The following is a 16931-nucleotide window of genomic DNA, read 5'->3' on the forward strand; positions in this document are numbered from 1 at the left end:
ACCATCGACACTGCACCTCTCCCGACACCAACAAGGGTGGCCGTTTTCGTTACTGTGGCCCCAGCAAGACGGGCTCCAACAATCGTGCCTTTTTCAAAATCTGTGGGGTCAGCCATAACAAAGTTTTAACGCCCCAATATACATCACATCCAAATGCTATCACTGCTATGACTAGACTGGTGTGTGCACATTCTCGCCCGCTAAGTGGCACTCTTCCACACTAGAGGGCGAGAGTATACGACAGGTTCCCTCGAGTGTTGTTTTTTTCACAGGTGTTCATATTATTATATATATATATTCTGTATATGTTAGAAAGATGTATTTTGTACTAACAGATGAAGCTGATAAACACCCTCATCTTCATTTTATTTTTAAAGATTGCATGTACTTGTATAATCAGATTCCGGAATTTTATAACACAATCAAACCCTGTCAATGTTAAGCATGTTAGAATAGGATTTTGAGTAAATGATTTTCTAAATATTTTATCACAAGGGAAAGTTTGAGTTAACACACATCAAAGTAAATGACACGACAAACAATAAATTATTACACATTTAATAATACACATTAAGATTAGGAGAAATTAATTACCTCTCCTATGTTATATCTTTCTGGTTCCTTCCGTGATCGGCCAGATCGCCTGATACCAAATTCTTCAGGATTTTCTTCCCACAGCTAGAAAAGGGCAAAAACATGTTTAAGATACAAACTTGCATAAAACTAAATTTCCTCTATTACACTAGAGACCTTTCTTTCAATTTCCAAAATAAAGTGCAATGAAAAAAAATATTGCAGCTTGCTACAATCCTAAAAAAAAAACCCCTTACCTCTTTTAAACCATCTAATCCTTTCTTTCCTTTGGACGTTGTTCCTGATCTATGAGGTGAAGAACCCGTTTCTGATTCGCTTCTCCGGTCTGATTCAGCATCACTTTGAGCAGATTCTGCATCACTGCTTTTTCTTGAATGTTTGAAGCTAACCCTGGGTGAAATGAAATTTATTCCAAGTTAACTTTACTTGTCATTAACAAAAATAACATATGGGTGATTCTCATAAAATTTGCCTAAATTGTGTCCCCAGCAGTTTACATTAAATATATCTGATGAAGAACTTTTTTTTTTCTTCGTCATTTTCTACAGTCGAATCTTGTTATAATGAATGCTAAGAGACCGGAGGAATCACTTCGTTAAAACGAGATTTTGTTATAAAGGAATTCCAGGTTACCTCGCATTGTTCTTATGTAAACTTATTTGGGTGATTAGAAAAGTGTTCGTTAAAACGAGATTTTTGCTATAACGGTATTCGACTGTATTTATATCCAAGTTTCTGAAAAGACGCCACTGTTTTTCCTTTTTCTGTCAATATATTTTTTAATTTGCTTGAACAAATTTCATTTGTTAAGGAAATGACCTTCTTTCCTCGCTGTCTCCAGTCCATTTTACAAATTTTAAAATAACTTTTTCTATTCTGAAACAAAAATAAATATTTTTTTGAATATGTTTCTAGGACCAGTATACTTTCATATTTTATCTTTTTTATAATTGTAAATGTTTTTATCAATAGTTTATGGCGAAATGAAAATTTTCCCCAGTTTTTTTCTCCCATTCCTGACATTTGAAAAACAGTCCTACAACACCAATTGCCACCTATCAAATTTTATGTTGAGAAGGTCAAGAAAAATGAAGTCATCACTTGAATCTCCTTTTAAACAAATTAGAATTGTAAATTAATTCACAAATTAGATTTATTGAGGAAAAAAAACGTGTTTTTATTAAATGTCCTACTCCAATCTACTTTCCTCGTGAGAAATATATACTTGAAAGTTATTTTCACTTTACCACTTCATTTCAGAGACCTATTATTTCAGAAAAGCACATGGTTTCAACATGCTTAGTTTTTTTATCAATGTTGCAAAACATGTGAAAATGTCTTTTTCCTGACATTAGGTAACCAAAAGGAAGGCTTTATCATAAGTTAAGGGTGGGGGGGGGGGGAAGTCTTGCAACATTGAACTGCAGTGATGTTTCATCTAAAAGGTTTTATTTTAAGAGAACACCTCTTGTGCTTTAGCAAAACAGAGACAAATTAGAAATCTTATGACCCATAACATTGACAAAAAAAAAAAAAAATTATGTCACACAAATATTAAACTAGTGGTAAAATGGGCAAAACGCCTCAGATTTGCTCATCTGTTAATATGGTGAAACATTTTTTTTTCACCATTATTTCAAATAAATTTTGCGCTGCTGGCTATATTTTATTTATCAGCAGGTAAAAAGTGTTCCTAAGAACTTTTTTGGATTTGTTGATTGACATTTATTTTTGATAATTTTTTCCCCATCTTTTATCCTATTTGAAGAGAATGACCCAATATGAATGATCAGCTATGAATCTTGGAGGAGCAAAAAAAATTTACTTCAGAGGTGGCATTTTGTAACTTAAAATGCTCATAATAAACTTGCTGTGAAAATTAGCATTATTGTTCTCGTCCCTTTAACAATATTTAGATGCTGTTATTTCCCATCATAAAACCATGCCTTATGTAGCTTTAAAAGATAACTTTTTTTTAGCTTTTGTAAATAATTCAAAGCTGCTGCCAATCCAATTACTTTATTTTCAGATATTCTAACTCCAAGGGATTTCAATAAATTTTTATGAACATTTATTTTTGTATGTATTTAAATTTTGACCCAGTTGAAAAAAAAAAATATTCCAGAATAATGTCTAGCAATATTAATCAGCAATGTTAGAAAATTTTAAGCTAATTTAAATGCACACTACACATTTAATGTATGCCACCCACTGCCACCTGACAGTCACATGGCTAGCATACTAACCTGTGCAGGTCAGGGTTTGAATCCCAGTTTTGGGCATAAATGTGTACTAACACTAACAAATTTCCTAGACAGATCATGCTGGATCTCTTAGGAATACATGAAGATCACATTATTATTAACTTTATTTGGATGCCAGTGTTTTCTTCAGTTCTTAAATGAAAATTATGGGTGACCTGCAGCTTTTTGAACCGCACCCGTCTCAGCAGTGGTGGTTCCGAACTTTGAGGTGCAAATGCAAGCCAATCTCCCCATTAACAAGCTTCACCGCAGAGAGCAACAGGCCTACAACGATAAAATCTTCAAACATTACAACTCACTCCTAGTTTGAAAAATATATGGTAGATGGCAGGACTATAACAAACATTACACAGAAACAAGCTTCACGTTAGGTTCACAACACAGACATGCACATCCAAACATGTACCAATTCGTTAGAAATTTCACAGAGGAATATGGACATGTGTGGTGTGGTAGTCGTTTTTCTAGGAAATCTTTTTATGCTATTTAATACAATACAATACAATACAATACAAATACAACGCCACAACAGGCAAATTGCCCAACGAGGTGGCTGACTTAAGAACATCATGGATCCCCGAGCCATTTTTTGGAGGCCCTACCTACTACTGCTACACCACACCCGCCCCCCCGCGGAAACCCCCAACGAATCGTTAATGTGCGTGTACGTGTAGTGAAACCTGACGTGAAGTTTTTTTGTTTCTCTGTAATGCTTGTTATGTGTAGTGCTGCCATCTGCCACCAGTTTTTCTAATTATGAGTGAAGTGTTATGATTGAATGATTTATCGTTGTAGGACTGTTGCTCTCTGTGGCGAGACTTTTTTAACGGGGAGATCGGCTCGCATTTGCGCCTTGAAGTTGGGAACCACAGAAAACCAACTTCAGCCGACCACCACTGTGGGGTTCGAACCCGGATCCTCGCATCGCGAGTCCGTCACTATAAGCACTCGACCACCACAGCGGCAAAAACTTATCTCTGCCTCTACCGGGAGTCGAACCCGGGTCCCTCGATTTACCTTAGTGAGGACAATTAATTATACATAACAGCGACTTATTTACTTGAAAATTACTGTATTTATTTAGGGATTAGAGTGGATCTCACCTATAACTTTTTTCCCCAGATGGAGACTATGGATATGTTTTGGATTTGCGGGACTCCCACTCAAACAATTAGAAAAAACAGAACTAAAGAGTAGGACAAGGTAGGAGAGGGTTTAGAAAATTAATAAGGAGGGATAGACCCTTAGAAAATATAATCATAGCATAATACAAAAAAAATCCCGCAAAATTTTTATTAAAATTTTTTATTTTTAAATCATAGTACTATTTTAGAATTTTATAAGACTGACTCGAGCCAAAGCAAAATGACAGAAATGATTCGGTATCGCAAGCAATTTTTGGCAAACCAATGCATTAGCAACCACAGATTGTCTGCCACGTTTTTTTCTGTCTCTCTTCAGAGAATACATATTATATTCTTTTTTGGAGTCCTCCACAATCAAAACCATCAATCCTCTTCAACAATGCACATCAAATTATGAAGACGTAGGTTTTTTAAGAATGACACTCTTTCAAGACTACTTTCAAAAGCAGAGTGCAAAATAAGTAAATTATAAGTTCCAATGTGAATAAGAAGTGTTAGAATTGAAAAATAAAAGTCACTAGTCCCACAGACCAGTGAATACTAGAACCTACTGGTCTGCAGACATCATGACTAGTCTATACTAAAAGAAATCTGTTCTAAAATAATAAATTTCACCAAATATATTAGCACTTCGATGAGTGATATACCAGGGGTTGCAAAAATCCATAAAAAACCCACTGCAGAACAGTGATTCTCCCATAGGAGATTCATCCTAAATCAATGTATCACAGCGCGCTGCAAAGATTTTTACTACAGGTCCTGTGGACCACCAAAATTTTTTTTCTCTGTGGTCCGATTGTTTAACCAGAGGTCTTCGACCAGTGGACCACCAATGATTTCGAATGCTGGAATAAGTCAAGGTGAACCGGATGGTTTTACTGCATTGTCCATCTTTTTTTTAAAGAGATATGTTCAAATTTTACTGTTCAATGCCAGTGCCATCGTTTTTGACAAATGAAGCACTTTAATTTCTAGTTTTTTGCTGAGCATTTTGTAAATATTGTTTATGCCTCTGGATGCCAGATAATACAGAAGACAAAGCTACTGGGTAGCATCGGAATCACCAAACCTAGAGTAGGCCTATGTATTAAACTGCCTTGTTATGCAAACTATTGTTTCACCTGTACATAAAATGTGCACCATAATTTTAAATGATGAATGAATGTTAATTAGTCTACAATGATGCTAATTACTCTAGTCTACTCTAGTCCAAGAGCATGAAGCAGTGAATACAAAATTACTTTTCCCTCCAGACAAGTTTTTAATGACTACTCAAAACAAGTTTTTGAACCCTCAAACTAAGCAAAAAATAATAAACCAAATGGTTTATTAATTATACATCATAGCTGCCAACTTTTGAAAATGAAAATTCGGGAGATTTTCGCGCGAACCCGTATTTTATGCTAAAACCACTCCCTAATAAATACAAAAGGGATTTTTCCAAATTAAATTAGGGATTTCCCACACATAAAAGTTAAAGTGTAGGGAATAAAATCCCTACTGAAAAACTGAAGTCAAATTAAAATAGGGATTTTGCTCACATGGAACTCTTGGGAATGAAATCCCTACGCAAAAACCAAGTGAAATTGGAGGCCAAAACTTCAAAATACTGATTTAAAAAAAAAATGTTGTGTTCAATCAGAAACGCTGTGGACAAACATTCTGCGCGAATGACCCCAAAATCATCGGAAGATAAACTGAAAAAAGCGTCAATTTTTGAAGAACACTGACTTTTTGTGACACTTGCTTGATGTTTTTTTTCCCCCCCATTTCACGTGAGTGATGATGGCAGTCTTTCCATGACCGATGTTTATGTCTGTAACACAACTTGTACAAAAAGGAAAAATCTGCCCTTTTCTGGAACGTTTGATGAAAGGAAATTCATTGGAATAAGTATCTTTAAAACTGATTAAATGTGTTTTTGCTTATCAGTATTCATGTTTTGTTATATCGCACGTACGTAACTTCAACAAAAGAAATTTTGACCATATGCGCGTCACTATAATCTTCAATTATTATCCAGGACTATTGGCTGCTAAGCCATTTCCCTGCACGATAAGCCAAACAACTTTCTAGTTACCATCTCAGAAGGTTTTTAAAACTTCCTTAAAAAGGGAATTTCTCCATTTACGACGTTTGACATAATTTCGAAAGAAGAAAAAGAAAGAGGCTTCATGCCCCATAAGAAATTCCTTAGGGATTGTTTTCATAAGCGGGGATTTCTTTAAATGAAGTAGAGAGATTTTACGGACAATTAGGGATTTTTTGTGATTTTCGTAAAAATTCGGGAGATTTAAGAACTTTTCGGGAGGTTGAGGGATGAAGCTAGAATTCGGGAGATTCCCGGAAAATTCGGGAGACTTGGCAGCTATGATATATGTATGTATTATGCACATACACCCTTCCCTCCCAAATAGCCTGAAAAATGATACCATTTCTGCTTTGGCAGAATAAGTCAAATTGATTGCAATCTACCACATTTGTATTATTTGGCAATATATATTGATGTTCCCTCCTTAATTAAAACCAATTACACAAATTTTGTTAATAGGATTTGGTGAAAAAAATAGAAAAAGTAGGAGAAAAGTAGTTTTCCTACTTTTGGTAAAATGCCCTAAGACAAGTGGGAGCCCTGGATTTGTGAAGTGTGAGGCCCCAAAGCAGAATGTCCCAAAATCTGCGACATACGTCGCAGAAAAATTAGTGCTACTGCAGAACAATTTGGAAGAATTTTAAGAAAATGTGCAAAAATACACTATTACATGTATGGGGATTTTTACCACAGAACATTTCGTCCGCTGAGATCTCGTCGCAGAACAGTGCTAAACATTCTGCTTTGGGGGGGGGGGGGGGTGAGGAAGAAAAAAGATCTCATCACAGGCGGAAACCTGAAAAACAAGTCTAAGTTGAATGAGGGAGAGAAGAAAAAAAAAGTAGTCAAAACTTGGACGAGTCCCCTTTGAGAAAGAAAAAAAAAACTGTCAAAGAGTTAAATGGGAAAAGGTCTGATTCATCAAAAAATTTACTAATAATATAATATTCCTAATGAGATAACTTTCTATAGTTTTTCTTTGAGCATTCACATTTCTGACAAATGTTGAAAAAATGAAATATGACATCCAAAGACATGAAAAATAACACAAAATGAACAACATTGCCAACCGATAACTGGCACATCAGAGCTAATTGGAGTAAATTCTTAAAAATCCTTAAACTGCAAAAGTGAAATTGATCTGATTGTTTTCTGTTTGTTTCTTAGTTGACTAAAAATAAAGCTGTAAAAAAACAAATAGATAAATTGCCTTTCGGATGTTCCAGAGGATTGGCTAGGAGATCGAGATTCACTTCTGGATCTAGCATCAGAGTCTGATTTCTCTCCTTCTGATGCAGAAGATTTCCTTGAAGAAGACCGAGATTTTCTGGAACTGGACTTTGATTTTGCTGAGCTCGAACTAGATGAACTGCTAGAATCCGAGCTTGATTCACTGCCAGAATGAGCTGGAGATGAATCACCCGAATGACTGGTATTGTGTGGATGATCCTCGCTGTCCATCTCCACATCAGAACTGCTCTTGCCCTGTGTAATGAAAATATTTCCATGGTTATTCATGGTTATATCAGAGAAGATTGACACAGTTGACCATGAATTACTACCAGAACCATGGGGCCTGACAAATGAAAAAAAATATATATTTAGGCACCCAGGACATGGTCTTTTTATCAAGAAAAACCACCCTATAAATAATGTTTTCTTCCTTTTTCTGGGACTTGATGACCCTAACAAGGAAATTTAGAGAAATCAAAATTTTTTTTACCATCCTAGATTCTAATTTAGCAATCCCATACAGGAAATTTTAGGCGCAAATGTAGATTTTCTAGTCACCATGGAGATCTGGAATGTGTCAAGCTATGATCACAGCAATCCTCAAAAACAGAGGATTCAATGTGTAAGATTATTGACGAAATGACCAAAATATTTTACATTGGCACAAGTTACGACATTCACCCCTCGGTATTTACAGGGGTTACGCTCCAAGAGGAAAATACAGAATACAGAAAATCTGTGAATAACCAAAAGCATAAAATTTTGTTTTATAGACTTACAACTTCCGACAATAAAGTTCGGTGAATAATCCTGTAACATTAACGTAGATGAAATGTTAACGAAAGTTACCTTACTGTCCTTCGAAATAGTCATCTCCTATTACTATGCACCGCTGAGATCTCCTATACACGTCCTGGAAACTTTGCAAGAAGTCTTCTTTTGGCATGGAGTTCAAAAGCCTTGTCACGTTTTGTTGGATGTCAAGAATATCGTCAAATCACTTTCCTTTTAAAGCGAGTTTGAGTCGTGGGAATAGGAAGAAGTCTGGAGGATTGAGATTTGGCGAGTATGGTGGATGTTCAATTTGCACCACTTCCTTTTTTGCCAGGAACTGTTTGACGATATTGGCTGTGTGAGGGCGAGCTTTGTCGTGAACAAGAAACCATGAACCTTGTTAAGCGTACTGAGGTCGTACCCTGCGTAGACGTTTCATGAAACGGGTCAAATTTCAATGTACCTTGCAGCATTCATTGTCATTCCCTCAGGTAGAAATTCCGTGTGGATAATGCTTTGACTATCAAAAAAGGTGATTAGCATCGTTTTGATGCATGATTTTTCTGCTCTGACTTTTTTCCGACGAGGTGATGCAGGAGAATGCCATTCCATGCTTTGCTGTTTCGTTTCAGGGTCGTACCTGAGACACCAGGACTCATCCTCAGTGACAATACAGTTCAAGAAATTTGGTGACTCATCCTGTTCTCAGTTAAGAACCAACACACTAAACATGCACTTTGTAAAACAAGTCTTTCACGGAACACAAACGACGCTCAACTGAACAACGGTGGCGGCAGATGGTCAACACCTGCCGTTACGCATGTGCAGCGTTTTGCTTCGCCAGTGTTGCCAGATCGGCCGTTCTGACTTCATTCACCGAACTTTATTGTCAGAGGTTATATAATGAAAAGAGCAGGATGTGCCAAAGAAGCATCGGGGAAAGGGGAGAGAAGGATTCTTTGTGACGATTTCAGTAGTATTTTGTCATTTCTTTTTCCTTCAATTAAATGTGTTGAAGTACACTCAGTGGCCAAAAAATTACCACCACCCTGCTACTCACCATTAATATAGTGTGGGACCTTCTCTAGCTTTGATGACAGCAGATATTCTTTTAGGCATGGACTCTACAAGTTGCTGAAACCATTGAGGAAGAATATTAGCCCATGCTAATGAAATGGCAGCTCTAAATCCCCTCAGATTAGAAGGTGGTGTTTCGGAGCTTTTAACAGACCTTTCAACCTCATCCCACTAATGAGATCAGATGACCGAAGGTGGGAGGGAGCGCATTGAAGTAATTGAAACTCTGAATCATGTCCTCAAACTAATCAGAGATAATTACAGCTCTGTGGGAGGTATTGTCCTTTGAAATATATATATATATATATATATACACTGGGGAAATAAATTAAAAGAATTTGCATATTTTATCGAATTTCATGAAAAGAACTAAACTGAATGTAAAACCACTGCTTCTAGACAAAAATGTAAATATTGTACATCAAATACGTAAGCGTACACGTGTGTGTAGGCGGAGCCAGTAGAGAAACAGGCTTTATAAGCGCGTGTAAGTTAAGACGCATTTCGTTCGCTAGCACACCTCGGCGAATTTCTTGGTGTTATTTTGCAGCAATCGGTTAATTTCAAATTGTAACAGTAAAAATGAGTAACCACCAACGTTTAGATGATGGAATGAGGTGGCGAATTGTGGGGAGGCTAGAAGTAGGCCAATCTCAAGTCCAGATTTGTAGAGAGTTCAATTTAACGCCCAACGTCGTGTGTAACTTATGGAAACAGTTCCAGGATACCAGATCCATCGAGAGAGAAAGCCTGGGCAAGATCGTCCAAGAGCCACGACGGCCAGAGAAGATCGCCATTTGTCGATTATAGCGAGGCGTAATAGGAGTGCTACAGCTTCTCAGCTCTCTCGTGACTTGTATGCAGCCACAGGAACCCGTGTATCAAGGGTGACTGTTTCCAAAAGACTTCATGAGAGAGGGTTGTTTGACCTGCTGTTTGTGTCCCGCTCACTTCTACGGACAGGAGAATCCGCTTATCATGGTGCAGAGAGCATAGAGATTGGAGTATGGGTCAATGGGCGACCGTTCTCTTCACTGATGAGTCCCGGTTCAGCCTAAGCACCGATTCTCGCCGTACGTTCATATGGAGAGAACCAGGGACCTGCTACCTACCCTCCAATGTCCGCGAAATGGACCATTATGGCGGAGGAGGTTTAATGGTCTGGGCAGGCATCATGTTGGATAGCAGCACACCTCTCCATGTCTTTGAAAGAGGCACTGTGACTGGTGTGAGGTATAGAGATGAGGTCTTGGAGCCCTATGTTCGCCTTTTTAGGGGTGCAGTCGGCCCTGAGTTCATTTTAATGGACGATAACGCGAAGCCACATAGAGCTCTTCTGCTCGACAATTTTCTAGAGAGCGAGCGTATTTGCCGGATGGATTGGCCAGCCAGATCTCCAGACCTTAACCCTATAGAGCATGTCTGGGACGCTCTGGGGAGGGTAATTGCAACTCGCAACCCCCCTCCGGAACCATCCAGGGAATGAAAACAGCGTTGCTGAACAAGTGGGACCAATTGCCACAGGAATTGATAAACTGCCTTATTTCAAGTATGAAATCACGCTGAGAGACCTGTATATCTGTAAGAGGGGACCATACCCCCTATTAACCCATTTTTTCGTTTATTCTGCAACCACTGTTTCATACCTTCAGACTCCAACGAGTGTTACGCACGATCATGCGTGTGTATTACAATTATTGAATGGTTATTTGTTTTGTATTGTATCAATGTATGTACATATCAAATTTCATTAAAATCGGTACAGTAGTTCTAGAGGTAATCGACCAAGTCTGAAAATTCTCTTAACTTCTTACACCAGTGTATATAGCCATCAGCATCAAGAAGCATTATGGCCATAATAACGGGTGTACGTAGTCAGCAACGATGGGGAGGTAGGTGCTGGCATTGACGTATGCTTCTAATTGAAATAAGGGACCAAGAGTATACCAGGAAAATGCTTCCCAGCGCTACCTGCTTGAACAGTTATCAGGTGGTATGCCGGATCCATGGCTTTGTGCTGCTTGCGCTACACACGGATCCTGGCATCAGCATCATGGAGAAGAAATCTTGACTCATCAGACCAGACAACTTTCTTCCATTCATTGTGTCCAATTCCAGCATTCTCTAGCCCACAAAAGCTGTTTTCTTTTGTTTTGCAGTGAAATCCAAGAGAGACTTGCTGGTTGCTGGCTATTAAAACCAATTAGTTTTAAGATCCATCTTGTAGAGACTACGGATATACTTTGCAATCATCCTGAATTGTATTGTGCCACAATTTGTTACATTGTAGCTCTGCTGTTGGTGAACACAATGCGTGTCAGTTGCCTGGCACCTTTTTCGTTCACAAGCCATTTCTGCCCACTATTCCGCTACAAGTTTTTTTGGTTTAGCTGCCATTCTTTGAATACTTGAGATACTGTTGTAAGAGAAAAGCCAAGAAGGTTAACGGCTTCAGAACTGCCCCTTCTGGCACTCACAATTATGTCATTGTTCAAAGTCACTAAAATCTATTTTTTCCTAATGAACAGGCAAATTGAAACGTTAATTGGTGCTTCTGACCAGGAGAAAGCTTTTTATCCATAAATCTGGTTTATTATGTCATCGCACGTGCTTCACGGACGAGTGAAGTTTCAGTAAGGGATGTTCGTAACTTTTTGGCTACTGAGTGTACATTGTAATGCTTCATCTATCAAGTTTTCTACATGTGGAGAATCTGTATTGTCATGTGTTATTTCTGCATCAATGTAACAATCTATTGACGATTCAAACTTGCAAACCCATCTGCTATGTTGCTCATAGTAAACTTGTCCCATTTCATCTGGATCTTCTTCATGGAGATATGATTTCAGAAGCAGTGACCTAGATTGATTCAGCCTCTGTCAATGTATCATCATCAATGGTACAATAGTCCTAAGGCTGGTTTGCCCCCCCCCCCCACAAGAGACAAGTGGCAGTAACCGCCCCTCATCTGTCTTGGGTTTTGCTATTTGTTTTATAGCAATTTATCTAGAATATCGAGATTGCTATCTAATTAATTCGCTGGGTTCTGTATAAATGGAAGTATGCTTGGGTAAAAATTGAAGTTAGTGTTTTTTTCCCGTGAAATTGACCATTTCCATATTTATAGCTCTCATGGCTACAGCAGTGACATGAATGACATTAGCGAAGGTGTAAATCCTTTATAACTTCAGACCATGGCCCCCACATCCTGGAGCAAAGCCCCCTAGGCTGGGATCTTTTGCGGGCCCCAGATCAGACTTTTCATGGGCCATTCTATAGTTAATTTATAGAGTGAAAAAGTATGCTTGGGTAAAAATTGAAGTTAGTGTTTTTTTCCCGTGAAATTGACCATTTCCATATTTATAGCTCTCATGGCTACAGCAGTGACATGAATGACATTAGCGAAGGTGTAAATCCTTTATAACTTCAGACCATGGCCCCCACATCCTGGAGCAAAGCCCCCTAGGCTGGGATCTTTTGCGGGCCCCAGATCAGACTTTTCATGGGCCATTCTATAGTTAATTTATAGAGTGAAAAAGCAAAAAATGATAAGAATTGTCCCAGGCCATGCTTGAGACATTTGATATTCTTTGATTAAAGGCACAATGATCACAATTAGATAATGCGTCAAATTTTTCTAGCAGAGAGTGTTTTTTTCTTTTGTCTTTCAAAAACATTTCCAGAAGCACTAGAAAAGCCTGGAAAGCCATCATTAACATTAATCTACAATTCTTTATTTTGTTTTGAGATACAAGAAAAAACACAGGAACAGAGTTTTCTCATGAACAGGAAGAATATATATACAGTGGAAACTTGACACATGGATAACTCAACACCTAATATTCCCTTGGTTGGCACAATACTAATTTCAATGTAGGGGAACTCGACACATGTTTGGCTTAACTCCACTTAAATCGACTATGATTTTTGTCCTTTTACCATGACTGGTTTTTACAATTGCCCACGTGCTACCAGTTCTAAGAATGTTTCGACAATCCTGTTTGTTTGATCTCTATAATGGGTCTAAGAATGTTTCGACAATCCTGTTTGTTTGATCTCTATAATGGGTCTCTTTTATGAGTTGAGGGGCATGCCTGTGAAGAATGAATGTTTGAAACCTCTTGGCCAGCTTATTATTTTAATGGAGTTTCCAAGAAAGGTCTTTCATTCTTTTTATGGTCAAAAGTGTGGATATTGTCAACATCCAATAGGGATAAAAATCTTATCTATTGGGAGTTTTGATATTGTCTGCTACGGAGAATGTTTTTGGTGAAACTTAGTTTTATGATTTCTTATGAAATGAGTACAAGAAAAAGAACTAAAGCCTGGTTAGAAGCTGAATACGCCATTTGGTTTTCATTGTCAGCATCGATGGCCATGAATGCAATGGTTTCACACGAACTTCATACTTTAATTTTAAAATCAAAAGTTCAAATTTTGAAAAACTAAAATCGGAAAAAAAACAAAAAAAAAAAAACTGAGTGAACTCGCCAAAGAATACAAAGTTGCACGGAACACCCCTTCAACATTTGCTAAAAATAAGGGAAAAATTTTGCCATCATTTGAATCTTCTCATGGACCAAGCAGAAAACACATTAGAAATCAGACTTCAGTGATTTAGAAGGAGCAACTCTTTTGTGGTTCGAATCCGCCCAATCCCATTATAAGGACCAATAATTTAAGAGAATGCAAAAGATTTCACAAAAAGTCTCAATCAAGGGGATTTCATTGCAAGCAGGGGATGGTTGACCCGATTCAAAGACAGCCATGGCACTGTTTTCAGGAAAGTTTACGAAGAGACATATCTGAATCTCAAGAAATTGTTCAAAATTGGAAAATGAAGATGTGTTTAATTGTGATGAGAATGGTTAGGCAAAAGCCGAAAAAATAAACCTAACTTTTGCCTTCAAAGGAGAAAAATGTGAAGGATGTAAAAAAAACAGATCTTTTGGCAGCAACCAAAAAAAAAAAAAAAAAAAAAAAACACACTCTCTCAGTGCTTTAAAAATGTTCAAACTCATCCACTGGACTATGATGGCAACAAAAAGGTATGGATGACATCTGAGATTTTCGAACAATGATCGAGGATGATAGAAAATTTTCAAGGGAGAACAGAAAAGTTTTATTTTGGATATTTGCAGTGCTCATCCAAAAATAACGGACATTTCAGCAATCAAATTATGCTTTTTACCAACTAATTCAACAGTAATTTCACAACCACTGGACCAAGGAATTGTCCTAAACATGAAAACTTGATTCGGCATGGAAGTCAGTCCACGAGTGCACGATACGAAACTGCTACCTTCACTTTGGTTTTTGTTCCAAGTCTTTGGAAAACTATATTTTTCTGAACAGGCCGTGACTAGGCTGAGCTGACTAGGATTTTAGCCCAGGGCAAACATTATTTTGAAGTCCCCCACCATCTCGCCATGATGCATTAAAAGCTCTAGATGTGATACGTCGCTTCCTACGCAATCAGGAAAAAGCCAAACAATCGTAGGATAAACAGAAGAGTGTAGAAGAATGTTTCTCTTCTGAAAGAAAAACAAATAAATATACTTGACTATTTTTCATTTTTATATGTTTTGATTCTATTATGAAACAACCCCCAATTAAAATTAATGATAATTAGCATTTTATTTAATAGAATTTTGTTTGAATTTGTATAATTACATGCACAAAAACGATTGGACAAAAATTTAGAGTGGAACCTTGCTAACTCAACATGTTTGCTAATACTTTTGGAGTGTCGAGAGAGAGTGTCTACTGTATGTATATATGGTAGTATGTATGTGTGTATATCAGTGTTTAAGCTACAGTTGCATTTTTTGCAAAATGCAAAAGAAATAGTAGCCACTTTTGCAAAAATGCGTACAGGAGGTACGAAACGAGAAGACATCCAACCATAAATCATTAGTATTGTAGCATTTTCGCTTTTTTGCTAAAGGAATTTTTTATCTAGTGTAAACCTTGGTGTATATATATATATATATATATACAGAGGGCAGACTGTACTTTAAAAAACATCAGAGAGGACATTCAAAAAAATATTTTAGTGATTCGCTACAACCTGAGAATCACATTTACTTCCAAAGCTCAACCTAACAACCATAGACATGCCTACTAGCCCAATAGACCCCATTTTTTATAAATAGAACTTTTTCCCTTAATCCATGGACTTGCGGTTCTTCATTCCTTCAGCAGCTGAGTTTAAGGCTGTTATCTTCAGTGCTGTTGCAAAAAGGTGTTATTTTGGTCATGAATTATTTTTGATCTAAGGGAATTTTTTTCCCTTATATCAAAAATTTGTTGAAAATATTTATTTTTGGTTCTTAAAGTTCTGTCACCTGTTGCTCCCCGAGAATAGTATAGTAGATTACAAAAGAACCACTTCAAAACATAAATAGGAACAAATCACTATCTTCAGCTCACAGTGACATCCCTAGGAGCCCAGACACACTTTGAGAAAGCGATCCCTGGACCCTCCTCTGTTCCCGAGCTGCTGCTACTACTACTTAATGGCACATGCACCTCGTACACACTCCTCTTCGGAATTTCTAATGAATCAGCACATGCCAGAATATGTGTTCCGAGTGAATGCGTGGTCCTAACATAGGATTACCAATCATCCTTTTTGGTGTCATTTCAAGCATCCTCCTACGTTTTGGAAAATTCACTCTTTTGTCCTCTTTTTCCGGTTTCCGGAATTGTTAAATTTTTTCTCCACTTGGAAACACATATTTCTTCATACGAGTGTTTTTGCTTCATTTTTCCCCACACGCAATAGCCGCCGAAGTTCGCAGAATTTACTGTTCGATTTTTTTGCAAGAGTTGGGAAAAATTATTGTGGCTATCTTTATTGAATGCAATGGTGGCACCAACTATTTGGGAAATTGGAATAAGGAACATTGCTAAGGGTGCGTGCACAGACGCACCCTTATGTTGTAGAGTTGTGATTGTTTAGTGCATGCTGCCATCTGTCTTACATTTCCTGAAGTAAAGATGGAAATGCTTGAATTTTTGTTATGTCAGTATCGTGTTGTATGCCTCCCTTTTGTAATATAGTTCTACCTGCAATTTAAGAGTTGCCAAACTTTCACTCGCACTATAAAAAGATTTACAGTTTTATTTCTTCCCTTTTAAATATTTTTATGGCCTCATTAATCAACTAAAGCAGCTCACATTAGCTGTGGTGTAGCCACATGGCTTCTGGCTGAGAATTACTGTATTTGAGGAATGCAATATTTCTCTATGAAGTACCTAACCGCAATTAAATTTAGTCAGACTACGGTATAACAGCAATCATTTCACACTTCAACTCACTTATCTCCATGTTTAACTCCTCTGTTAGCATAATTACAAAAAACCAAGTTCATTATTTGGGTAATTTTTATAAGTGAAGTTTTATTATAGCAACTCTTATTTGGTACCTCATTTCAGCATCACACTTCTAGTTCGTCACTATTATAGTTTTTGTATTTGTCATATGTTAACGAGAATTTCATTTTTGTATTCATTCTATATATATATATATAAAATCGATTTTCTCTCTGTGTGTGTTCTCTATACAAATCTATTTTAGGTCAATCATCACCAAATTTCGCATATATGCCAAATAGAGCCCGATTGAATGATAGACTACTTTAAAAGTTTATCAGAGCAGGGCAAATGCCAGAAATGGGCAACAATGGTTCCTGGGCCTCAACAATCACTTTTGGAATGTTTACTTTAGCTGCTGCTGCTACTACTACT

The 16931-nt window shown here is 37.4% G+C and overlaps 1 protein-coding gene across 1 annotated transcript in view; it reads right to left on the reverse strand.

Annotated features, from left to right (window-relative positions):
* Positions 1–16931, reverse strand: part of Chd1 (chromodomain-helicase-DNA-binding protein 1) — a 95784-nt gene that overhangs the window by 70167 nt on the left and 8686 nt on the right. Inside the window, exons 2-4 of the mRNA XM_089247456.1 lie at positions 7306–7580; positions 831–984; positions 595–678 (exon numbers count right to left, since the gene is read on the reverse strand). Coding sequence (XP_089103582.1) covers positions 595–678; positions 831–984; positions 7306–7580 — 513 coding nt within the window. The remainder of the gene's footprint in view (positions 1–594; positions 679–830; positions 985–7305; positions 7581–16931) is intronic.

Source organism: Pholcus phalangioides, unplaced genomic scaffold, assembly GCF_987345545.1.
Source record: "Pholcus phalangioides strain wild (caught in Gottingen) unplaced genomic scaffold, Ppha-v1.0 ptg000003l_1, whole genome shotgun sequence".
Lineage (NCBI taxonomy): Eukaryota > Metazoa > Arthropoda > Arachnida > Araneae > Pholcidae > Pholcus > Pholcus phalangioides.